The 26,263-nt window shown below is 44.0% G+C and overlaps 1 protein-coding gene across 1 annotated transcript in view; it reads left to right on the top strand.

The window, feature by feature from the left end:
• Positions 1-520: 520 nt before the first annotated feature.
• Positions 521-26,263, top strand: part of RGS10 (regulator of G protein signaling 10) — a 33,248-nt gene continuing 7,505 nt past the window's right edge. The window contains exons 1-4 of the mRNA XM_089683357.1: positions 521-641; positions 11,587-11,702; positions 18,601-18,687; positions 18,961-19,104. Coding sequence (XP_089539483.1) covers positions 593-641; positions 11,587-11,702; positions 18,601-18,687; positions 18,961-19,104 — 396 coding nt within the window. The 5' untranslated portion in view covers positions 521-592. The remainder of the gene's footprint in view (positions 642-11,586; positions 11,703-18,600; positions 18,688-18,960; positions 19,105-26,263) is intronic.

Below are 26,263 nucleotides of genomic sequence, written 5' to 3'. Positions count from 1 at the left end.
CCTGAAAAATGGCCTGGGCAGGAAGGTGTAAAATTGCCCGGTATTGAAATGGTTAAATACACAGATGAAATGCCTGTTTTTGGCACACCTGTAAACCTAGCCTTAGAGAGACACACATTGGAATGGACTTACTAAAGGCAATACACTGTGCACTTTGCATGTGCAGTTGCACTCGTTTTCCTTGGTAAATGTAAAGTGGTAAAGCTTCATTTTGTAGATAACATCAGGTGCAATGAAAATAAAAAAGAACATTTTTGCTTTCACGTGATGAGATGATGGAAATCAGCAAAGCTTTACCACATTTAGTTCTGGGGTTAATGAGTGTAACTGCATTTGCAAAGTGCACAGTCTATTTGCCTTTAGTAAACCCACCCCTTAGTGCGATGAGACTTCTAGACACACAGAGTGCTGTGAAACTTTTATATAGAGGCAGAGCACAGCGGGACTATTGGATATGTATTGAGAGTGCTGTGCACACAGAGTGCTGTGAGACATCTTGGGGAAGGGAGGGATCTGTGGTTTTAGAGGGAGGGGGGCCCATCAGGCTGCACAGCTGCAGAGCTAAGAAGAGACAAATCCAGAGGTGCAGAAGATGTTCACGCGGGCAGTCAGCCGGCTGAGCAGAAAGAGACCACCGTCAGGTAGGAGATCCCACCTTGTCCTATCTCAGTGCTGGGTCACAACTGTCACAATACTTTCTGCTTTCAGCTCTGTGTGCTGTCTACCTTCCTCCAGGACCAAGCCCTGGTGTGCAGTGCCATCCTGAGGGGGGACCTCACTCCTGACACATCCAGACATTTCTCTGCTGTCCGCCTCTGTATGTATAAGGGAGTGACAACAGAGAAAGTGCTTCTGAGCTCCCTACTCTGATCCCTGGGAGTGCCGACATTGGGAATGACATACAACTGACCACACATCAGGCAAAACTTAGCTGGAGGTTGCCTAAGGTATGGCGACTTGTGAGACACAGCCAATGGAGAGAGACTGGCAATATGGTCCATCCAGCTCTCTGTATCAGGTGCATGATGGGGATCATAGTGCACCACACCCAGGCTGGCCGCATGGCGCTATGCTGCCAACACATTGTAAAAGACAATAGGGCTTGTGTAGAAATGTCAATATTTGGTGGTGTAATGTAGAGGTACGTGTCCATATACAGAGGGACATGAATGGGGTACTTGTTGGTATACACTGAGTTGGTATATGTCAGTACATGTCAGTATACAGAGGGATATTATAGGGGTAGTACAGTGGTACAGGTCCGTATACAGATAGGCATTATTGGGGTACTTAATGCATACAGTGAGTTGGTAAAGGCGGTAAATGTCAGTATACAGAGGAAAGTTATAGGGGCACTTGTCAGCATACAGTGGGGTAGTATAGGGGTGCATATCAGTATACAGGGAGGTATTATTGGGGTGCTTGATGCATACAGTGAGTTGGTAAAGGCGGTAACTGTCAGTATACAGAGGAAAGTTATGGGGGTACTTGTCAGCATACAGAGGGGTAGTATAGGGGTGCATATCAGTATACAGGGAGGTATTATAGGGAATATTTCAGTATACAGAGGGGTATTATAGGGGTATTTGTCCATACACAGCAGGGTAGTATAGGACTACTTGTTGGCATATGGTGGGGTAGTATAGGGGTACATAACGGTATACAGGGATGTATTATAGGGAAACTTGTTCATATACAGCAGGGTAGTATAGGGGTATTTGTCAGCATACAGCGGGGTAGTATGGGGGGTGCATGTCAGTATACAGAGAGATATTATATGGGTTCATATAAGCATACTGTAGGGAAACCTTTCTGTATACAGTGGCGTAGTATAGAGGTACTTGTCGGCATACAGTGTGGTAGTATAGGGGTGCATGTCAGTATACAAAAAACTATTAAAGGGCTTAATGTCAAACCACAGAGGAGTATCATAGGGGTACTTTTCCGTTTACAGCAGGGTAGCATAGGGGTACCTGTTGGCATACAATAGGGTTGTATGACGGTACTTGTCAATATACAGAGGGGTATTATAGAGGTAAATGTCCGTATACAGAAGGTTAGTATAGGGCGATCTGTTGGCATACAGAGGGGTATTTTAGGGGTATATGTCAGTATACAGTAAAGTAGTATTGGGGAACTTGTCAGTATTCATCATGATAGTATATGGGTACATGGTGATATACAGCATGATAATTTAGGGGTCCCTGTTGGCATACAATAGAGTTGTATGGGGTACTTGTCAGTATACAGAGGGGTATTATAGAGGTAAATGTCCGTATACAGAAGGTTAGTATAGGGCGACTTGTTGGCATACAGAGGGGTATTTTAGGGGTATATGTCAGTATACAGCAAAGCAGTATAGGGGAACTTGTCAGTATTCATGATGATAGTATATGGGTACACAGTGGTATACAGCATGATAGTTTAGCGGTACATGTTGGTATGCAGAGAGATATTATAGGGGTTCATATCGAAATACAGTGGGCCTGTACAGACGTACTTCTCAAGAATGCAGTAGTATAGGGGTACCTGACAATATACAGGAGAGTATTATTAATAAATGTGTTGAAATACACAGTAACGTAGTATGGGGTATGTGTCAGTAGGTAGTGGTATAGTACAGGGGTACATGTCAGTATAATGGGGGTTTGTATAGAGGAAATACCAACAAGCTTAAGGGTGTTATTTGGGTACACGCTGCTACACAGTGAGTCATTAAAGGAGTGCATGTCTGTATACAGCGGAATAATATCCAAGTACATAACAGTATACAGCAGGGTATTATTGGGGCAGTTGTTGGTAAACAGCGTGTTACTATGGGGGTTCAGAGGGACATTAGCGGTCACATAAGAGGAAATGTGAGTTTTGAAAAGGGAAGTTTAGGCATTGTCAGTCTAGAGGAGATTGCGATACATCCTCTTCATTCTTCTGTTTCCAGCTGTGACTTGCAGAGGACGTATTGGGAAGACAGGACCGGGCCTGTCCTGTGCATAGTACTAGAGAAGGGCAAAGCCTCCAATGTCTACTTGTTAATCTGCTAAGGGTGTAGAGGCATTTGAGGAGGGGAATTCGTTCCTCTTGGGATAAAGGATTTCTGTGTATCTGATTATATAGGATATAGTCCATGTGGTTGTATGTAATATAAGATCTGTATAGAACAGATGTCAGAATCCTGATCTGAAGTCATGTGATTGTACAGTCATTTCCTTTGGGGCTGAACAGCAAACTCAGCAGGCCAATGTGTGGCGAATGATGTGATCTGTTGCATATATATTTGACAGAGGAGAGGGGAAGATTAGATGTTCTGAGAGCAGCATAGACAGGAGATTGGTAGAAAGCTGTAGGAGTAGTGAGTGGAGGTGTGTAGTGCGAGGTCTTAGGAGCAGTGAATGGAGGAGAGTGGTGGGAGGTCTTGGAAATAGTGAGTGTTGGAGAGTGTTGCGAGTTCCTGTGATTAGTGAGTGGATGAGAGTGTTGGGAGGTCCTGTGAATAGTGAGTGGAGAAGTGTTGGGAGTTCCTGGGATTAGTGAGTGGAGGAGAGTGTTGGGAGGTCCTGGGAATAGTGAGTGGAGGAGAGTGGTGTGGTTGTCCTTGCAATAGTAAGTTGAGGAAAGTGGTGGGAGGTCCTGGGAGCAGTGAGTGGAGGGGAATAGTGGAAGGTCCTGAGAGCAGTAAATGGAGGAGATTGGTGGTAGGTGCTGGGAGCAGCGAGTGGAGAAGAGTGTTGGGAGGTCCTGAGAATAGTGAGCGGAGGACAGTGTTCATAGGTCCTGGAAACAGTGAGTGGAGAAGAGTGTTAGGAGGTCCTGGAAAGAGTGAATGGAGGACAGTATTGGGAGTTCCAGGGAATAATGAGTGCAGGAGAGTGTTAGGTGGTTCTGGAAATAGTGAATGGAGGACAGTGTTTGGAAGTCCTGGGAACAGTGAGAGGAGGATAGTGGTGGGAGGTCCTGGGAATAGTGAGTTGAGGAAGGTCCTGAGAATGAGTGGAAGATAGTGGTGGGAGGTCCTGAGAATAGTGAGTGGAGGAGAGTGTTGGGAGGTCCTGGAACTAGTGAGTGGAGGACAGTGATGGGAGGTCCTGGGAATAGAGAGTTGAAGACAGTGGTGGTAGTTGCTCGGAGCAGTGAATGGAGAGGAGGGGTGGAAAGTCCTAGGAGCAGTACTGTGAGAATATTGGTGGAAAGTCTAAAGAGCAGTGAGTGGAGGAAAATGGCAGGATGTCTTAGATGCAGCATACAGAGGAGAGAGTCAGAGGGAGCTGGTTTACAGAGCTGCACACAAAAGAGAGGGTCAGCAAGTTCCAAGAGTGACACACAGAGGAGAGGAGCAGTAGGTTTGTACAGTAGCACACAGAAATGAAGGTCAGGAGGTTTCAAGAGTGGCACACAGAGGAGAGGAGCAGGAGGTTTGTAGAGCAACACACAGAGAAGAGGGACAGGAGGTTCCAAGAATGACAAAGAACAACAGAAGAGTTCCAAGAGTGGCACACAAAGAAGAAGGAGGCTCCTGGACCTGCATAAAGAGGATAGTATCAGGAGGTTATGAGAGTGGCACACAGAGGAGAGGGACAGGAGGTTCCAAGAATGACAAAGAACAACAGAAGAGTTCCAAGAGTGGCACACAGAGAAGAAGGAGGCTCCTGGACCTGCATAAAGAGGATAGTATCAGGAGGTTATGAGAGTGGCACACGGAGGAGAGGGGCAGGAGGTTCCAAAGGTGGTGCAGAGAGGTAATTGGTGAAAGTTTCTGGGAGCTGCACACAGAGGAGAGGGGTTTGAGGTCCCTCTGGTGGCACATGGAGAGTGATGAAAAGTATGGCAGGAAGGTTCAGGGAACAGTATACAGAAGACAGTGATGGGCAGTTGTATGAGCAGCAAACAGAGGAAAGGACGGGTGACACGTTCCTTGATGCAGTGGTGGGACAAGGTCCTTTAGCACCTAGATTGAAAATTCAAACTGTAACCACCCCTACATGAGCTGTAAAGCACTTTAGACATATAGGTTGCAGGTCTTGCCCTTTTTATGCCCACCTCCTGCTCAAATACCCAAGGCTGCCAAGTCTTCTGCCTGCCCCTTGGCCCAGCCCTACCTTGATGGTGTAATCTGCATGTGTTGGAGAATTCTTTTCATAATATATACGATAGGATGGTAAAATCTTTCTTTCGTGCTCAAATTATGTCTTCTGCACAGTTTTTGACAGGAAAAATTAATTTACCATATCTATGTACTTGCCTTGGTTACATTTGAACATGTTGGGTTACGTCTAAGTTGTCTTTTTTCCAAACTGAACACACCCAGGTTTTCTAACCTTTTCTTATAAGTAAGAGTTTCCATGTCTTGTCTTCATTTAGTTGCCCTCTTTTTAACCCTCTCCAAGACTCCAATGGCCTTTTTACAGTATGTACCCCATACAGTGGATATAGGCTAACATAATTTATACAAAGAAGATTCTATGTTAGCATCATGTGTATTTTCCTCCCTATTAATACATCCCAAGATTGTGTTTATAATTCACTCTACTCCTCTATGGTCACAGTTCTATCCTTTACCTCTCTTAAATATTAATTACCTTAGTTTCTTTTATATAGCACATGTGAAAAGATATAAAACAATTTGTCTATCTCCTATTCTTAGCATATTACTGTATGGGGATGTCCATGAAGGTCAATAGTAACATGATGTAGCTGTAACGTAGGGAGCTTACGTCTGCACTATTTACCTATATAGGGTAATTGTAGCCGTATTGGTGCTCTTGCACTGACACAGTTGAGTTCTGTTCGTGATACTTTTATCATTTGCAATAACAGTTACATTTTCAGGATGAGCTTTCAGGGATGTCTACTCCAGTGATACACAATGGTTTAGCATGCAAAAAATAATAACAGTGGCCCTGTTCATCCCTGCGTGTTTGCCCAAACGGGGATGCACAGGTGTTCCATGCATCCGTGTACAGACAGTCCCATTCTTGTCAGCACATTCATGTCTTCATAGTGAGAGCTGTGAAAATGTGGAATAGATTCCCTCAAGAGTTGGTTCTGTCCAGCTCAGTGGATTGCTTTAAAAAAGTCCTGGATTCTTTCTTAGATACACAGAATATAACTGGATATAACATTTATAGGTAAAGTTGATCCAGGGAATATCAGATTGCCTCTCGGGGGATCAGGAAGCAGGGGCGGACTGACAACTCATGGGGCCCCCAGGCAATAGAGGATCATGGGGCCCCTGTGTCCTTGCCCAAACTCAAAAAAGCCTATAAAAAAGGTACCAGGGGCATTTCATGGGGCCCCCTACTGACACCGGGCCCTTGGGCAGTGCCCGAGTGCTCGAATGGTCAGTCCGCCCCTGTCAGGAAGGAATTTTTTCCCCTGCAGGAGCAAATTGGATCATGCTTTGCTGGGTTTTTTTTGCCTTCCTCTGGATCAACTGTGGGTGTAGGATTATAACTTTTTTTTTTTTTTTTAATGGTTGAACTGGGTGGACTTTTGTCTTTTTTCAGCCAGACTAACTATGTAACTATGTCAGCTAAGTAATTAGCACTTCTGCCTGGTAGCACCAGAGTTGTTGGTTCGAATCCCAACGATGGCACTACCTGCAGAGTTTGCATGTTCTCCCTGTGCCCGTGTGGGTTTCCTCCCATACTCCAAAGACATTGTAGGTTTATTGGCTCCCATCTAAATTGATCCTAGTATTTGTATGAATGTAAGATAGGGACCTTGGATTGTACACTCCTTGAGGGTTAGGGACTGATGTAATTGTACAATATATGTAGAGCACTGTGTAAACTGATGGCACTATATCAGTACCTGTAATAAATAAATGTCAGTTGGGATGCAGCAGTTGCGCATACACACCTGCTGTTCCCAATTTCACAGCTGTGTGGGGGCATGCATCCTCACAGCTGTCAAACTGGGAGCAACATCTGTGTCTGGCAGCTGCTGCATCCCAATTAACAAGAATGGGACAGCTGTACGGAACACCTGTGCATCCTCATGCGGGCAAACACAGTCCTAGCATGGGTATACGATGTAGTCAGTGGTGTATTTAGGTTTTGTGCTGCCCTGGGCAACACAAAAATCGGACCCCCCACAGAGAGAGCCTGACAATAACCAACACCCCCCCCCCCAGACACCCAAGAGAGCCTTCAACTACCACCGCCCTCCATACACCAGTCCCACCCACCTCCCAGCGAGAGAGTGAAAGACACTCACCTTCACAGCTCCAGACATCCCCTGAAATGAGAGTCAGGCTCTGCATATGCCATCAAGAAGCTTGCAGCCTCTCTTGGATCCCACCCGATTCCCATGCCACGTGTGTCCCTTCTTCTGTCTCATCTTCCAGGAGGCAGTGCTGCCCCCCTGAAAAATGCCACCCTAGGTAAATGCCTTGTTTGCCTTGTGGTAAATACACCCATGGATGTAGTACAACTGTTTATTCCTACTTCAAGCCACAGCAATCCCAGATGGCAAAAAAAGAGATTGAGCTGGTTTTACCTTCAATCAGCTTTCAAGAAACCTTGTCACCAGACCATTAATTTCACAAACGATCTTCCCATAGACCCTCATTCACATGGGCGTTGAGATCTGTATAACTTGAACAGCCCAAGTTTTTCAGTGTGTCTAGGGCCCAGATGTTGCATGCAGATAGACCATTGAAGTCTATTAGAATGCAGCAGCTGCATAGACATAGCCGCTGATACTAATGTGACAGATGTGCGGGTTCAGGTAAGCGGGACCAAATGTGCACTACCTACATTCGGGACCAGTCACTTCTACCTGCACACCTGTCACATTAGAACTGGTGGTTGTGTCCATGCAGTCGATGTGTCCTGATAGTTCTCAATGAGCTGCCTGCATGCAACACACTGCAAAATGGGCCCAATCACAATATGTGTGAACGAAGCCTAAAATTCTGTGTGCATTTAAAGTTTTATGAATGTTATTTACCTGTAAAAGCCCCCTTGTGCAGACTTCTAAAACCCTGAGACTGTTGGGTGTCATCATCTTAATTGTGTTCTACTTTAGGTGACAGCAGACTCAGAGCTGTCAAAAGTAGAACTAAATGCAAAACCTGGATAGAGTAAAAGAAAGTTACAATCCTTGTCCTTTTTTTTTTGTTTTTGTCATCTGTGTCTTATTGAAGAGATTTTTTTTTCACTTCCTGTCCTATAGCCACAACAGGAAGTAAGAGGAAATCCCTCCAAAGTCAGTAAATCCCTGATTATCCCCAAGGTGACTGGAACTAGAGCCCCCATGTCATGTTCTGGTGACAACCCAAAATGTTGGATTTTCTTTCACTGTCGGTGATAAAGGTAAACAGGACAGAGAGGGTGAATCTCCCTAATGGGGATGCAGACTGCAGTACAAACCTGACAGGGGTTCTGATCCCTCTCCACTCTATCCAAAACTAACCTTTGCCTTTAACTATAACTTAACTTTAACCTGGCGTCCGATGTGAGCCTTTGCTTGCCTTGATCCTGCCTTGAATTACACTCACCAGCCTTTATTAGGTACACCTGTTCAATTGCTTTGTAACACAAATTGCCAATCAGCCATTCACATGGCAGCAACTCAATGCATTTAGGCATCTAGACTTGGTGAAGACAACTTTCTGAAGTGCAAACTGAGCATCAGAATGGGGAAGAAAGAGGATTTAAGTAACTTTGAACGTGGCATGCTTGTTGGTGCCAGACAGGCTGGTCTGTGTATTTCAAAAACTACTGATCTACTGGGATTCTCACATACAACCATCTCTAGGGCTTACAGAAAATGGTCCGAAAAAGAGAAACTATCCAGTGAGCTGAAGTTGTGGCCCCTTGGTACCAACTGAGCAAATGCCTCGGCCTACCTGAGTATTGTTGCTGACCATGTCCATCCCTTTATGACTACAATGTACCCATCTTCTGATGGCTCCTTCCAGCAGGACAATGCACCATGTCACAAAGCTCAAATCATCTCAGACTGGTTTATTGAACATGACAATGAGTTCTATGTACTCCAATGGCCTCCACAGTCACCAGATCTCAATCCAATAGAGCACCTTTGGGATGTTGAGGAACGGGAGATTCGCATTATAGATGTGCAGCAGACAACTCTACAGCAACTGTGTGATGCTATCATGTCAATTTGGACCAAAATCTTTGAGGAATGTTTCCAACACCTTGTTGAATGTCACGAAGAATTAAGGCAGTTCTGAAGGCAAAAGGGGGTCCAACCCGGTACTAGCAAGGTGTACCTAATGAAGTGGCCAGTGAGTGTATTTCTGCCACTGACACCAACAATGGGACATAATTCCTCCAACTAACACCAACTATTTCTCCCAATACCAAAGATGGGGCATTGTTTACTCCCACTGGGCACAGTCCAGCCCCCCTAAAGACTGAAGGGCAGTAAAGTGACTCTTCCGTTAGGAAGTTTGGAGACCTCTGCTTTGAAGTATAACTAATGTAAAAACCTTTTTCTTTTTTTGTAGGATAGAGGGATTAGAATACCTGTCAGGTGTTTAATTCAGTCTGCGTCAACATTAGGGAGAGTCACCCTATTTGTCACTGAAAGGAAAAGTGAAAGAAAATTCCAAATGTTGGGTTCACTTCAAAACACTAATAGAGGGGAAATCTTCCAACAGGAATACTAGTTCTGGTAACCCACACTGGGATTCCCTCACTTTGGAGGGATTTCCTTTCACTTCCTGTTTTGGCTATGTGATAGGAAGTAAAGGTAAATCTCCTATATGGGACACCGATGTAAAAAAAAAACTGAAAGGGGTTCTAATCCTCCCCTGCGCAATATGGAAAAAAAAATTCTGCTTTAAGTTACACTTTGAGGGGAGATTTACTAAAACTGGAGCACTCAAAATCTGGTGCAGCTGTGCATAATAACCTATCAGCTTGTAACTTCAGCTTGTTCAATTAAGCTTTAGCAATAAAACCTGGAAGCTGATTGGTTTCTATGCAGAACTGCACCAGATTTTGCACTCTCCAGTTTTAGTAAATCTACTCCTTTGGGTCAATCTATAGTATTTCCCTTTGCTCCTAAGCCGCTTAAACATTTATGTAGGGAGGGGTGGAGGAGCTGGGCCAGCAAAGACAGTAATTAGACACTCCTAGAACAGGAGAGTGCTAGGAGTGGTGAGCTATGCTTGGGAATTGGATGAATTAGCAGCTGCATGGTTTAGTTAAAGGATAAGTTCACCTTTGGGAACAGGTTCCACCCGTTTTTAGGGTGGACGATGTAATATGTACCCAATGCTGCAGCCGCTGCCCCCCCTCCCTATGACGGAAGTATGGGGAGAAATTCTCTGTACTAGCTGTCACTTTTTAAAAACAGCTCCGCCCATACAGCTCTGCCCACACAGTGTTCTGTGAATGAATGAACTACAAGTCCGGACATCCTTAGCGGCTGTTGGCTTGTAGCTCTCAATGAACTACCATGGCGCTTTGGAGAACTGTGGTAGTTTATTGAATCTTCCTGTCAGCATATCTGCTAGCTTGTACATCCCCTCCGGCAAACAAATATACTGACTGGTCTGCAGGAGACCTGCATGGCACCAGCGTTCTGCTGATCGCTGGTTCAATGCTTTACAGGCTCCTGCAGACAAAAATAATAAATGTACATTTTTTTAACTTGCAAAAAATGTGGTTTTAATATTTTTGGTCAAAAGGTGAACATATCCTTTAAAGGTGAAATTTTTGTACTAGTTCTGAGGCACAGTTCTGCTTTGGTTTATATGCTTGGGAATTGAGTAGTTACTTTTTTTAGCGAGTTCAGAGTCACCTTGAAAGTGAATTTAAAAAAAAGGAAAATAGAAAAGGAAAATGCTGAAAGTATGCATTTGAAAGAAAATGTACTATTTTTGTGCTTTTATCTCCAAATTGTTCAGCAAGTGACAGGGTGAAGAAGGCTGCTACTAGCAATCTCCTTCTGAAAATTCTTGCTGCCTGGTGGTTCCTGCTTCAATCATTTTTGTCACTGACCTGTAACAAGCATGCAGCTAGTGAAGTCAGAGGAAAGGAAGAGAAGATCTAATAACATTAAAATATATAGTTAATATTTGGGTATCAGCTCTTTTGCTGGATGTCTTGTTGCCCTTATCACCAGCCTGGAAACATTGAGAAATTCTCCATTGTCTGCTCCAGGAAATGGCTGTGGGAAGACATAGTGACATGTTGGCACTCCGATGCCCTCCTGTCTTGTGATCACATCACTCATCATTCTAAGATAATAAGACACAAGACCTTGTCACATAACCGACGCTGCTCTGACCACATTTACTGCCTTCTGCTGCAACCTGGGCTGTGTGGGAGGCTGTAAACACATCACACCAGCCATGCCATTGTATATGAATCATGGTCCTGAGCTATAAACACATTGCTCCTCGCACTCTCCTAAATACTGACACAGACCCAAAATGGGGGGGACTAAGCTACATATATGTCCATTATTGCCAGGATCCCATTGATGTCTGTAAAGAGAAGGCTGAACCCATAGGACATACACTGTGAGGGTCATTCCCGAGATGACAAGGAGATGAACATTGTGTTACATTGTATTGCTCTCTTCATGGTCCCATATTTGATTCTGTTTTAGAAATTCACACCAATGATGGGTTGAATGTCCAAGATCAAAACCTGAAAGGGACTCAGAAGTGGTCCTCGTCTCTGGACAGCCTGCTGGAAGATCCAGAAGGTGTTGAAGCATTTAAGGTATGTGATGTTAAATTGGTTCTGAAGGCTGAAGGTTTTTGACCTTCATGTATTCTATTCATGAGGGTGTAAAACCGTTAGTGTGCAACTCCCCCCTCATCTGAGTCGAATCCCGATCCAACGATGCGCTCGAGAGCAGAAGCACTCCCAAGTCTCTCCCTCCTCATTGGCTGAGACACAGCAGCGGGAGCCATAGGCTCCAACTGCTGTCAATCACAGTCAGTGAGGAAAGATCAGGGGGTGAAGAAACTTCCTCTGGAGGCACTCAGCTGAGAAGAGGAGCCAGGAGCGCCGGTGGAGGACCCAAGAAGAGGAGGATCAAGGCTGCTCTGTGCAAAACAGGTATCCGCTCCCCCCTTCCATCCAAAAGGTGCAAAATATGGCAGTGGATGGGGGGGGCAAACAAGCGGAGCTTCAACTTTTGAGTGGAACTCCGCTTTAACTCCTGGTTCACACTAGTGCGGGCTGTGCGGCCCATGCTTGCTCAGGCACAGGAGCCCATTCATTTGTGAAAGCTGTGTGGACAAAAGGCAGGCAGAGGGCAAAGGCCTAGTCATTATTATTGCCAGTGGTCTCCCTGTAGCTGATCTTTTCCTTATTATGGACCTAACATGCCTTGTTCTGCACTATTTCTCTGTAAAGAGTAAGCTATTATGTTAAAGTCAGGGCTTTGCATCCTTATGTCAGAGCTGCCCTTTTGATGATCTGATGACTGGTGGGTTAATGATAGAGGTGGAGGAAACACAATTCCACAGAATGGATGAAGCAGGAAGATTCTTGCACTGTGGGTCCTCAGGTACAGCTTCCTCTCCAGCAAGGAGAGCTGTGAGCAGCACAATACCGACATTATCACACTTGAAATGTGGTGAGGCTCGCAGTCAGAATTAGCAGTGCCTTTGATGATCTCACACTGCAGATAGTGTACACAGCTCTGAGGCTACAGAACAAGAGTACCTAGGCACACAAAGTGCACTGCTAACTTTCAGGAGATATTCCAAACAAAAGGTAGATTCTCCAAGGTACCACTAAGGCCATACCATTTTCAAATGTTTCCTTCAGGACAGCAAAGCTCCCTAACTTTTAAAATTGAGTCTCTTTTAACAAAATTAATTTCTGGATGGATAGGAGAAACATTGACTCCCAGATTAAAAGCTGATGGGGCTCTGGAGGGGGTTTATTTCAATTTGTCACCCTCCAGCATGCAAAAGCCCCTAAATTAGCCAAATCATAGGATGAATGATGAGACTGGCCATTTCCAATGTCTATTGCCAACATTACATTTTAAAAAGTTTTAACCACTTCAATACTGGGCATTCGCTGCCCAAGCCAGTTTTCAGCTTTCAGAGCTGTCACATTTTATGATTTTTTTGAGAAAGATAGAGCCTTCTTTTGGTGGTATTTAATCACTACTGGATTTTCAATTTTTTGCTAAACAAACGGAAAAATCCAGAAATTTTTTTAGAAAAAAACTTTTCTTTGTTTCTGTGATAGTATTTTGCAAATAAGTAATTTTTTTTCTTCACTGATGTGCGCTGATGAGGCTGCACTGATGGGCATTAATGATGCGGAACTGATGGGCACTGATGAGGCTGCACTGATGAGGTGGCACTGATAGGCGGCACTGATTGGCACCGATAAGCTGCACTGATGGGCACTGATAAGCTGCACTGATGGAGCTGCACTGATAATCAGGGCACTGATGATCAGGGCCCTGATTATCAGTGTAAACAAAGTTCTGACAGCCTTGCCGGGTATCGGTTGTTTCTTCCTCACATAGACAGTGTGTGAGGAAAAGACAGCTGATTACCAGCAAGCCTGTTTACATGTGATCAGCTGTGATTGGACACAGCTAATTACATGGTAAAGGGATGCTGTGATTGGCCCTTTTACCTTGATCTGTGATCAGCTGTGTCCAAAGGACACAGGGGTCACAGAGTGCACCCGATGCACGCTCCAGGGGGTGCGCAGGAGGCACATTCTGGGAGGACCCTCCCAGAACAAGGGAAAGGTGGTTAAAGGAATTATATTAGCTATTTCCACTTTGTGGCTTGCAATGTCTATATCAGCCATTCTCAACCAGGGTTCTTCCAGAGGTTGGTAGGAGTGTGACTGATTGACCTAACTTGGTGCCTACATAGTTTCAGAGCCAATGCCACTTGGCAAAGCCAGCGGCATGACATTGATTATGTTTTTTTTCTATATGTAAATGTGTAATTCTGACCCCTGATGAATTGCAGGGGTTTCCCGCGACCTAAAATTTATTTCAAGGGTTGCTCTTGGGGAAAATAGCTGTCTTCATCATCACAGAACATAGTCATAGGAAATGTAAAGAAGGGAAAAACTGTGTCAAACCAACCATGAGCACAGATCAAATAAAAACTGGATATTGGCTGTTCCAATTTGTTGGATTCAGTTCTTCCATCCAGTAGAATTGTGTGTAATGGCAGACACTGGTGGGAGCACAGCTACATTTCCATCCCTGGGGCTTGTAGATGCCCAAAGCAACACCAACCTGACGTGATCATGTCTGTGATGCACATCATTTCTTTTTTTGCTGGCCCCAACCTGTTTTATAATATTGTGATAATGTGTAAATAAATTTATATGGGATGACTAATAATGGGGAAAACATGTAGCTGGTACTTGTACTGGGAAAAGCCACCACTCTACCCTTGTAGGAACAATCCTAGTGTGCCTAATGATTAACTCAGCCTGAGGTGGAGCATAGAAGCAGCCATCTGTCCTGGGGGCTGTAAGTGTGGAGTTCTAAAGAAATCCATCCAAGTCTCAAAGTCTGAGAACAGTGCACCCCCAACCCATTTCACTGACCCGCCCAGTAGAAAATCCGTCACTTCGGTCCTTTTGTAAATATTATGACGTTCAGACGTGTTGGATGAGGCCGCTGCATTGCCAAAGAGCAGAATGTAAAAATATTTGGATTTGAGTGTTTAACTGTTCCAGAGCAGAACAATTCTGGGTAGAGACCAAGGGTTTCCAATCATCCATTACTGAATCAATTTCTGTCATATGACCCTATATATGAGATGGTGTCTTTCAAATTATAGTTATGAATGGTGAATAATAACAGTGATACGATGCTGATTCTGATAAAGATGTGTATAGAACAGAGCAAATGATCCACTAACTAGCCAGAGATACCTGAGAGTACTGGTTGGGAGTAGCCATATTATCTCTAAAACTGTCCCTAGAGCCACCTTGTGCCCATGGGGAAGCTGCCACATATAGAGTACTTGAAAGAAATATGTGCGCTTCATTTGCTGCCTTCCTCCCAAAAATGCTATTTGCCTGGCTGTGACTCAGGTGTAGACCAAGCATGCAGAAAATTGCAGAGAAGTTTGTCATCTCTATGCTTTTTCCAGGTCAAAGACGGTGAAAGTACTGAAGTCAAAGCATCAACATAACAGCCAGCTAACTGGCATTTTCAGAAGAAGAAGGCAATAATGTCAGCCACCATATGTATTTATTTTCATTTAGAATTGGGGTTGGCATAGAGAAACAGAAAAGCCCATTATGCTCAACCGAATGCAGATGCAATAAGCACTGGCAGTGCTCCAAAAACAGATGACGATGACTAGTTAACTGCAGATCCAAGACTGTGCTCCTCTTTGAGGAAACGTCTGGCCTGCCCTGATGGCGTGTAGCACAATGTTTCATCTCCACTTAGCTTCTCTGCCTTTCATCTATTTTTGTACTGCTAAAAATATTAATTGGATTATAGAAAGGGTTAATGTTGTGCAAGATCATGTCTAACGGCGAGACTGTCATTGCTTAGGATTTCTGTAGTGCTGGACTTGGGTAAATCTCATAGTGGATTGAGTTCTCTGAGCACTCCGGTGTGACGTTCATGATGGTATCGTAAAAACCAGTAAAGTATCACCTGTAAGCTCCCACCACTGTGCGGTCATTTTCCATGGTTGAGGACCAATGTCAGAGAGTGGGGTTTATTTACTAAACCTGGTTGACTCAGAATCTTGTCCACTTCTGCATAAAAACCAATCAGCTTCCAGGTGTTATTGCTGAAGCTTAACTGAACATGCTGAGGTTAGAAGCTGATTGGCTACCATGCACAGGTGCCCAAGATTCTGAGTCAACCAGTTTTAGTAAATCTCCTATAGTCTGTCTCTCTTGTGGAAGATTTCGATAAAGAGTCAGTCAGTGTAAATGTTTCTTCCTGGCATAATTACAGTCCATTTTAACAATCTTGTAGAGTCCTGAGCCAGCTTGTTCAGCAGCACACTGCTACAGTTTTTGTACCCATAAAACACTTCTTAATTACTGTGCCATAAGCCAGAGTGTCACAGACACACATACACTCCAGCACAAAGGATAATTAAAAAATACCTATTCCATTACATGTGTTGTTCTGCCCAAAGAGGATAGACAGAGAGATAACACTTTGGGGTTGATTTACTAAAGGCAAATAGACTGTGCACTTTGCAAAATGCAGTTGCACTCTTCCAAGAGTAGTTGCTCCAGAGCCTAGGAAATGAGGTAAAGATTTACTTTGCAAAGAATACCCAATCACATGCAAGGAAAATAAAAACAGCATTTTTGCTTGCACATGATTAGATAATGGAAGTCAACAGAGCTTCTACTCATTTACTAAGCTCTGGAGCAACTGCACTTTGTAAAGTGCACAGTTTATTTGCCTTTAGTAAATCAACCCCTTTGTCTGAGCCTACCTTAAAGTGCATTTCCACTTTTGCCGCCAGATTGGTGTAACACCTTCTTTATATATTTGATACCTGTTCCTATTCATGTAGCATAACTTAAAAAACATTTAAAATTTGCAGCTTAGTTTTTTTACTTGCTGAAAAATCGTACTTCGCTTAGCTTTCACTCCTATGTAACATTATGGAGAGGTGCTAGGGAGTTGTGTTTACCATAATTAATCTTGCCTGTACTGTGCTGGCAAATCTCATTATCAATTTAAACTATATATGTACACTGCCTGTCCTAACAAAAGGATAAAAATCTCAAGGCTTGGATAGTACATTGTATGTTAAGGCACTAAAAAAAGACAATCCAAAAGTCTGTTCTCTAATTGCACATAACCAAGCTATATATAAACCTGCTCCAAAGCAACAACTCAAAAGGTAAGAAATATACATTTTTTAAGAAATATTTTTTGCCACTGTATGCTATGTGAATGGGAACACATAAACATATAGTGGGGGTTTAGTAAATTTGACTGCAAAGGTGGAAATACACTTTAAAAAAAGGTTTAATTGAGGTCACACCACACATCTCTTCCCATAGAATTCCATACATTTTTTTGCAAAAGCAGTTTCCAAAGGCACTCCACTCCAGCAAAGATGCATTTTGCCCCCCCCCCCCAATCCCACTAAGGTTTAAGCCTATGATTTAACGTATATCTTTAGAGTGAACTGGGCAGTGCTATGTAAGGAGCGCAGTGCACAGGAGTATGTAATGTGCAGGCCTTTGCATTGTTCCCTTACGATAGTGGTCAGCAAGAAGAAGAATGTCCCCTTATATTGGTCTTAGCCGGAAAAAGAAAGCCCCACATATTGGTAGTCATTGGGGAGAACATGCTGTCTTACATTGGTGGCAGCAAAATGACACCATTCTTTGATGTAAATGGAGATAGAATGTGTCTTACATTGGTGGTCACTGAGAGGAAAAATGTCCCCTTTACATTGACATTCAAATGGAGGAAGAATGCCCCATTACATTGGTGGTTAGAAATGTTCCCTTACATTGATGGTCAGTGAGAAAAAGAAAACCTCCTCATAATGGTGACCATTGGTCATTGGTGGGAAAATGCTGCCTTACATTGGTATCAGAGAAAGGAAAATGCCCCCGTACATTGGTGTAAGTAGGAGAAAGCATGTCTCTTACATTGTTCGTCACTGGGCGGAAGACTGTCCTCTTAACGTGGCAATCAGCTGGAGGGAGAATACCCCATTAAACTGATGGCCAGTGGGAGGAAATATGTCCCTTAAACTGGTGGTCAAAGCAAGAGGGTTTTTGTACTAACTGGCTGGTTCAGCTAACCTGTAACTCTAGGAAGAGTAGTATGTGTGGTCTGTTAAAGCCTGTGTGCAAGTCTACTTGAATGCTGAGCGTACTGACCAAAGGTATCAGGAGATTGTTCCCCACAGGTATGTAATTTGTGGATGGTAAAAGCTTAAATCTCAGTGTGTGCGTACTGTGTTGTCTTTCAAACACTACTAGTGTCTAGATTGGGAGAACCTTGGCATTCTTGTTGTAACAGGTCAGCGTGCTGATCGATTTCAGAGGATGTACAAGGGATGATATACTCGGCACATTGTCTGGCTTCCCTCACCCCCATACCCCTTGGGAGGTGCGCCCTGATTTTTGACAGTCAGTGGAAGGAAAAATGTCCACGTGAATTGGTGCTCAGTTGGAGAAAAAAGGTTCCCTTGCATCAGTGATCAGTTGGAGGAAGCATGTTCCATTGCATTGGTGCTCCGTTACGCTGCATTTAGCAACGCCCCTTAGAGTAGAAATGCAGACCTTCTCTTTCTGTGTTATCTGCATGTAATGACACTTCTATACAATGATCCATACATATGGACTGGAGGAAAATGACAGATGCTCAGTAAGCTGGGTGGACATAGTGGTTGAAATCTATGAGAAACAAACACTTTCCTCCAAACTTTTGAGACATCATATTGGGGAGACCAATGCATACTGTGTATTCTGCAGTTTCTTGCATAAATGTTATTCTAGTCCAAGGAACTAATGTGCCAGATAAACAGAACTGGAGCTGCTTTCTCCAGTTTTGGGCTGGCTGGTTGCATTGTTCTTCCTGGCCATCAGTCTTCCATAGTTGAGGCTCAGAGTGGCACCTCTTACAAGATGTTGATCCAAGTATCTTTCTGGTTTGGTTTAGGATTTCCTGAAGAAGGAGTACAGTGAGGAGAACCTACTCTTCTGGTTGGCATGTGAAGATTTCAAGAGAACGGAAGAACAGGATCAGGTATGGTCTACAAAAATTAGCCCTCCACCCTGGTGATGGTGTCCACTGAGGTGGTATTAATAAGCTTTCCTAGACAGCCAGTCAACAGTAGGCACGAAGGCAGTTCCAACTGACTATTACTCCACAACTACGGTACTTTTATCCTGCTCCAGATTATCCCTTAGTTTTATGTGATGTCCTGCTTGTATTGACCAGCACTCATCTGTCTTGACTTACCTCATTAATCTTGTACACAAAATGATCTCCACTTCCCTTCCCTTGTTCTGTCTCCAGCTGCAGAAAAAGGCCCAACACATCTACAACACCTTCCTGTCGAGTAAAGCCTCCTCACAGGTCAATGTGGAGGGTCAGTCCCGTATCGGGGAGCAGATCCTGAGACAGCCTCACCCTTTGATGTTCGAGAGACTGCAGGAACAGGTAAACCTCTCCATATACTGGCACAGTGTAAAGCCCTGCACTTTTGTTACACTGGCACCTCTAGTATTACACCCCCTTCCTTCCACTAGGTACACATAGACCCTTTCCCCTTTCTATACTGATACCCCACAGTACCAGAATCCCCTTATTACACTAAGACCCATACCCCTTTCACTGATACTTCACAATACCAGAACCTGACTACCGATGACATCAAGAACGCTCCACCTTTTCATTCTGACACCTCACAGTTCCAGTACCCACTCATACTAATTAGGCTGAGACCCCTCCATTTATTACAATGACACCCTATAATACCAGGGTCCTCATACTAATTAATATCAATTATACTGGGACCCTCCCTCTTATTAAACCTCAGTGTATGTGGAGCTTTTTGCAAACTTTCATGTAGAACTATGGGATTCAGATGATTTTCACTATATATAAAATTATAGTGCCTTGTGTTATTGCCACAGAAAAGTAATGTAATTTATTTTTTTACACCAATCAACAGAAATAGACAAATGTCAAAGTGAAAACATATCTGTAAAGTGATTTAATGTTTAGTGTTTTTTGCATATTCTGTGGGGCCAAGATTGTGCTGGGATTGCACCAAAGTAGTACAAGAACCTTTTCCAAAATTGCACCATTCTAAGTTGCACTGATGTGAATGGGCACCATTGGAAACAATGTGATTTCCATTGTCATGTGATTCTGTGTGGCTCAAGTTGCATCTGAAATTGCACTAATGTAAATGGAACCCAATTTACAGCCTAGCATACAGGCACTGATGATACTGATGAGGTTGGATGGAAGGGGATGGGTGCTGCCCATTATCTAATTAGCACAGGTTGGATATTGTTAATAACAATCTTCAAAACTTTATAACTGTGTCCAGTTATAAGATATGAAGTAAGAGCAATAGTCGCAGCTGTTTTTCTGCTATGCGTAGTAGAGTTGCACCAACAGTTTTTTACTGGCGAGTACGAGTACCTAGAAGAATACTGTGCGATTCCTGCCCAGATAGCATGCATTTTCCCGCACAGCTCCTGTGAACCCAGACTTGTCATAGTGACTTTGTGTTCACACAGGAGCGGTGCGGGAAATCTCCCTGCACGATGGGTTCCACCAGCAGCTCCAGGTCCCATTAGTGGCTGCAGCTGGGGCTCCTCCTGCCTCTCCCACAGCATTGTTCCCTGCATCTCCAGTGGCTCTCTTCCCCCAGCCTCCAGCGGTTCTCTCCCCATCCCCCCAGACCCACTGTACCAGATTGCCAATCCCCCACTGTCAGACACCGAAAAGCCGCTTCACCGCTGCAGGGATTTGAAATCCCTGTGGCTCTCTCCCCTCTCCTAGCAGTGCGGACAGTATGGGCTAGACGGCTTCTGATTGGTCAACACTGTCACATGGGGGCGATTAGACCAGGGGGATGGGGAGGGATCCAGTGGAGGCTGGAGGCTGGGGGGAGAGAGCCACTTGCAAATCCAAACAGAAGTGGGTTGCTACTACCTATCACATTCATTAGGCTTAAAGCATATAAGCTCACCGTGCCCGACTAGCAGTCTCCATCTGCTTATAAGTACAAGTCCAATTCCAAAAGCGTAGGTTTACCATGGAATATTTTTACCCCTTCATGAAATAAAGAAGATTTTTGCATTCACCTGTTGTCGACATTTTTGGAATTTGGGGGAGAGAGCTGCTGGAGATATGGGGAACAAAGCAGTGGGAGAGACAGGAGGAGCCCAAGCCGCAGCCGCTGATGGGAGCCGGAGCTGCTGGTTGAACCTCGCATGAGGTTTCCCACACTGCTTCTGTGTGAACTGAGGCTCAGAGTCACTATGACAAGCCTGGTTCACTCAGGAGCTGTACGGGAAACCGCATGTGATTCAGACAGGAATCGCACCGCATTCCCGTTCCAATTGCATGCAATTCTTTGCAGTGTGATTTGGGCCCATTCATTTTGTATGAGCTCAAATCACACTGCAAATGTATCAGTTCGGGTAGCGGGAGCATTTGCATAAGTGTGAGTACTCGGCAAGTACTCGGTATCGGAGCAACCCCAATGAGTTGGGTCCAAACGCTGATTCCGTATGCCTACCAGAACCAGTAGAACCATAAAAAGGTCCAAGTATTAAATTGATCTCCCCCATATTTTATCATAAAACATGATTGTTGTATGATTATTAGTTATTACCTTTTTTTAAATGTTTTTGAAGATTGAAATACACTTGGCATATCTACAACTAATTGAGATGCAGACAGAGAGTCTTCAGTTTCCAGTGTGAAATTGGATTAATTGGAACCAGCAACATAAACTGTCTAAATGACCCCTCACTATGAGGACATACAGATTAAACATTTGGCCTCTGTTAAAACATTTATACATATCCTAAATCATCTCCGGACACTGTTCCTGTATATTTGAATTAACTTTTCCCTGGCGGGATCAATAAAATATTCATAAAAATAAACACACATGTGATGCACTTGACTGGAACATTACAGAGATCATGCAAGAAGGGGACTAGTGAAGGAAGCCACCATAAATGTGATTAGTGAGGGAGGCTACAAAGAAGGAGAGTGCTGAGGGCAGCTGCGAAATGGGAGAATAGTGTGGGAGGCAACCATAGGGAGACTGGTAAGAGATTCAATCATGGGGGAGAATAATGAGCTTGACCAGCAAGATAGAAACTAGTGAGTGAGATCAGCAAGGGACAAACTTGTGAGGGAGGCAACTAGGATGACGAGATGGGCAGTGGCCTCCAAGATATAATATGTAAATACTAGAATGAGCCACCAGCCCACACACTGAGCCATCTGGTTTGCGAAGGTCTGACTAAGGTAAATTACATACTGCATTTGTGGTACAGATACCAGACACGTACCGTCATAGACTTCTGTGGGGATTTCTCCTAGATTGGGAGGCAAGCAAGGATTGGGAAGAATGGCCCAGCCTATCACAGGTAAACATTGTTTGCAAAACGCAGCTGGTCTAAGTGCAAGAGCTATATAAGTATGGGACTAAGAAGAGGGAGGGTGGGCTGGATAAGCTCAGTAGAGGGGGCAAGGGAACTTATAAACAAATTTCCCCTATTCTGTAATAAAAGAGGATTTTCCATGCAAAAACATAAGGCCTTGGCTGTTCCCTATTCTGTAAACTTCTGATTGCCTTTCCAGGCCTTGAATCTTGACCATGACACCAGTACTGATTTAATGTTTTCTTGTATGACTTTTATGTGGTCTATTAAAGTATTTGTTGTGTAGCGCCCCTCTAGGGGGAGCTAGACTAGGTTTTTAGGCAGAGGCTGAGTCATCCTGGTCACCTGGGGTCAGGACCAATGTTAGGTATAATTGGGCCTGATCAACAGGAAGTCGGGGGAGTGTGTGTCAGGTGGAAGATGAACAGGAGGAGTGCAGAGCCTGGGAGGGGGCACAGGGAAGGGGTCTACCTACAGGCAGGTGCTGGAAGAGGGGGCCTCCACAGTGCCTCCATCAACTAGGAGCCTGAGCAGCAGGGAAGGAGCCAGCCCAGCAGAAGGTCTGAAGGCAGCCACCAACCCATAAAGCTATCAGGACAGTGCGAGTGACCTTACACCCCCTGGACCAGATAAGGGGAGAGGACAATCAGGTGAAAAAATCAACTAACTCCTCAACTGGGACTGTTTGATTTTGGGCAGCTTCTGGATCCCCTTGCCCAGGAAATACCCGTAGTACTGCTGGGTGAAGAGGGGGATTCATCTGGGGTCTGAGGAGGTACACTAGAGAGCAGGAGTACTTTCAAAGAAGAGACAGATTTTTGCTTCCTGTCCATAGACTTGTACATAGTTTGTCCTCGCAGTTCACAGTTCCTTGGGCATCCCATGTATCCCTCAACCCAATCCAAGTTTAATACCCCTAAATAAAATCACAAAAACAAGCCTAAGGACTGGTTACTGTCTCAGTGTGCAAGCGTGGAGGAAGAAAATGCATGTTGCCTGGCTGTGCAGAACTGTAAGGGGATCCTAAAACTTAGCGACTCCTAAGGGGGTAGTGCTGCTGTTGTATCTTTTCATTGCTACACCTTCAGTGAATGACCCACAAACACAGATATGTAAACAATGGTATTGCATTTAATAAAAAATGTTGAAAAAAAACAAAATGTGTGTTTTTTTGCCAGCCCAACAAAAATGGCTTCAAAAAGCCATTGATCAAGAAACTATTTCAGCACAAAAGACAAAATTCTTAATCTTGGTTTCCAAAGCTTCTGGGAGTTGCAAATTACATCATCATGCCTCCTTGGCAGAGCTGGAAGTTCTGAGAATGTATTCCAGCCCATTGCAGGACAGAAGCACACACACAGCCATAGCTTTGCTCAAGACTGGCCTCTCCTGCATATGGACAACCTGGGTGCTGGCCATCACAGTCTGTCTTCACTCTCCATCGAAAACAGGACAGAATATCAGCTGCACTCCACTTAACTCTTCTTGTAGTATTTTTAATAATGAATGAATTGGCTGCATACAGTGATGTCTCCAACCCAAAATCCACCTTTTCAACCATTCCTGGCTTGCTCCTTCCGTTATCCTTGTGAGCAAGCCAGGAGGAGTGAAATGCATCAAGGAAGGCTGGTTTTGGGTTGGAGACATCACTGTATGCAGCCAATTCATTTATTATTAAACAACTGCTAGAATAGCTAAGCAGAGTGTAGCCCATTGCAGGAGTTTATTGTTACGGGATGGGATCTCACATACCCAGCTCTGCCATGAGGCATGGTGACGTCGGAAAGTAAGCTGACCGCTTCAAGTGAGGCTCGATCACATAGCCCCTCCACACACGTCAGTGCTGGCCCAATTCGTGATCGTAGGAACAGTGCCGAAAAACAAAGGTTCGCCGCACTGGCAACGGTGTAGCAGAATTAAAATCCTTTATTGGAATCTTCACAAACAGTATAATATGAACATGACAGCTCCAAGACTGGACAGAGAAACAATAAACGAGTTTCACACAAACACGTGCTTAGTCATTACACCATCAAACAACAAGGAACAGCATAAACAGCAAATCTTACTTGATGACATCACAAGGGAGGCTTCACCAGACGCTTTTCGTCATACCAGATGTAGCCCCGAAAGACATCTGGTATGCCGAAACTCAGTGGGTGGAGCCTCCCTTGTGACGTCATCACGTAAGATTTGCTGTTTATGCTGTTCCTTGCTGTTTGATGGTTTTAATGAATGCTGGAAAGTTTATGATTTTTGTAAGTGTGTTTCTATTTTTTTAATAAATGATATACAAACTATCTGCACTATGAGAGGCAGTTTTTTTATTTTTTGATATGAATATATGCTAACCTCGTGAGATCGGGATGGTCTGAACAGCCTTTGAGGATACACGTGGTCTGGCTTGAGATACAGGAGTGTGGATTGGATGTTTTTTAACAAAACGCATGTTGACCCCCTATAGTTAAGGGGTCAAAGGATCTGGTAAGCCTCCAACATGTTGTCACAGTGATGCAGTGTTAATGTTGGTGGTTATATAAGTTGGAACAAAGATTTGGGATCATTCACCATAAAAGGGGATTGTTATATATACCCCCATAGAGACTGTCATATATATAATTATTCTGCACGTTATTTTTTGGTATTAATTTATCTATGAGCACTTTACTCACTGTTTACATTTGTATATCTATGCATTATTTATTGTATATATGATTTATATTATTTTGAATGGATTTTAGCGCAACGCCAGATATATATTCAAGTTTCTCGCTGTATCTATAGGATCTTCTGTTTGCAACCATGTTTTTTGCTGTTTCAGTATGGTTCTATTGTGTCTTTTGATCATCGGTTAAGTAATGATTGTGTCTCTGTGGGCATGTTTCTGGCTGCAACAGTACAGTACTGATGCAGGCATGTTTCTGGCGGTGTCAGTATGGTACTAATTGTGTCTCTGTGGGTATACAGTATCTCTGGCTGTGTCATTAAAGCACAAATTGTGTCTCTGCAGACATGTTTCTGGAGGTGTCAGTATGGTATTAATTCAACCTCCGTAGGCATCTTTCTGTCAGTGTCAGTACAGTACTGATTGCGTCTCTGCGGATGTGTTTCTGGCTGTGTTAGCACAGTACTGCTTGTGATTATGACAATGCTAATATGGCACTGTGTCTGTCTGTGTGTATGGCACTAATTGTGTCTCTACAGACATGTTTCTGGATTGTCAGTATGGTACTGATTCTGTTTCTACAAACATGTTTCTGGCTGTGTCAACCCAACCCAGCAGCTGTTGCCTGAGTGCTTTGTTAGTTGCAGCTTTATGGAACACCTACAGTTCACCCGAAGCTATGGTTTGAGGAGACCAAAATTTAGACTAGACTCTTATATCTTGCAAATTGTAGCACCCTCCTAATGTAGAGCAGGCTGTTAGGTAAATTTAGATTGCCTCCCCTGAAATCAGAGGAGTAGAGGTTGATTATTTAGGGCAGCTCAGGGTTTCACAGGCTGCTGCTCTGTTACTTCCTCCTGTCTTCTAGAGGATTCTAGAATCATAAAGGAAGGAAGTACAAGGTATACAACCTGAATATTTTTGGGACTCTAACCATTCCCTGGAGAAGTGTGTCCAGTAGGTGATGCGAGAACCCATAAATAGTCTGGCCTGAGCAGCAGGTGCAGTGTTCCTGGGTCCAGTCCTGCAGGAGGAGACCCCTGTGCAGAAGCTCTGCCCCTAGGGCAGAAGTCTGTGAAGAAGCCATCAGGAAGACACCAAGGTCCAAGCTAGGTATAGCTGGGGGGCCTTTTCGCACGCTTGAGTCCAGAGATCAAGTTGGGTTTGGAGAAGCTCACTGGAGAGAGCCAGGAGGAAGTTGATGGAAATGAGTCCAGCTGTCCGATGGTGATGTGAGTCTACATCTCCCTCACTAAGAAGAGCCTGGTTGATATTAGCAGGAGGCAACCACTGATCCTGTGGAAATGTGAATAGGACCCCAGTGCTGAAGAGTAGTGACTGTGTGTAGTTTTTAATTCTGGAAGGAGTACAGGTCACCATCAGATCCTGTGGAATATTCCTTTTTGTTCAGCGCAACCAGAAGTTAAGGAGCCCTTATGTTGTAAAGTTCTACATTTGTTGGGGTATCCCATGCTCCCTATCCCTATCCAAGTTCATTGTTTCCACTAAACCCCCC

Source organism: Staurois parvus, unplaced genomic scaffold (assembly GCF_062004578.1).
Source record: "Staurois parvus isolate SC_StPar_1 unplaced genomic scaffold, SC_StPar_1.0 ptg000307l, whole genome shotgun sequence".
Taxonomy (NCBI): Eukaryota; Metazoa; Chordata; class Amphibia; order Anura; family Ranidae; genus Staurois; species Staurois parvus.
Note: the sequence above shows the minus strand (reverse complement) of the source record. Positions and strands in the feature narration are given on the sequence as shown.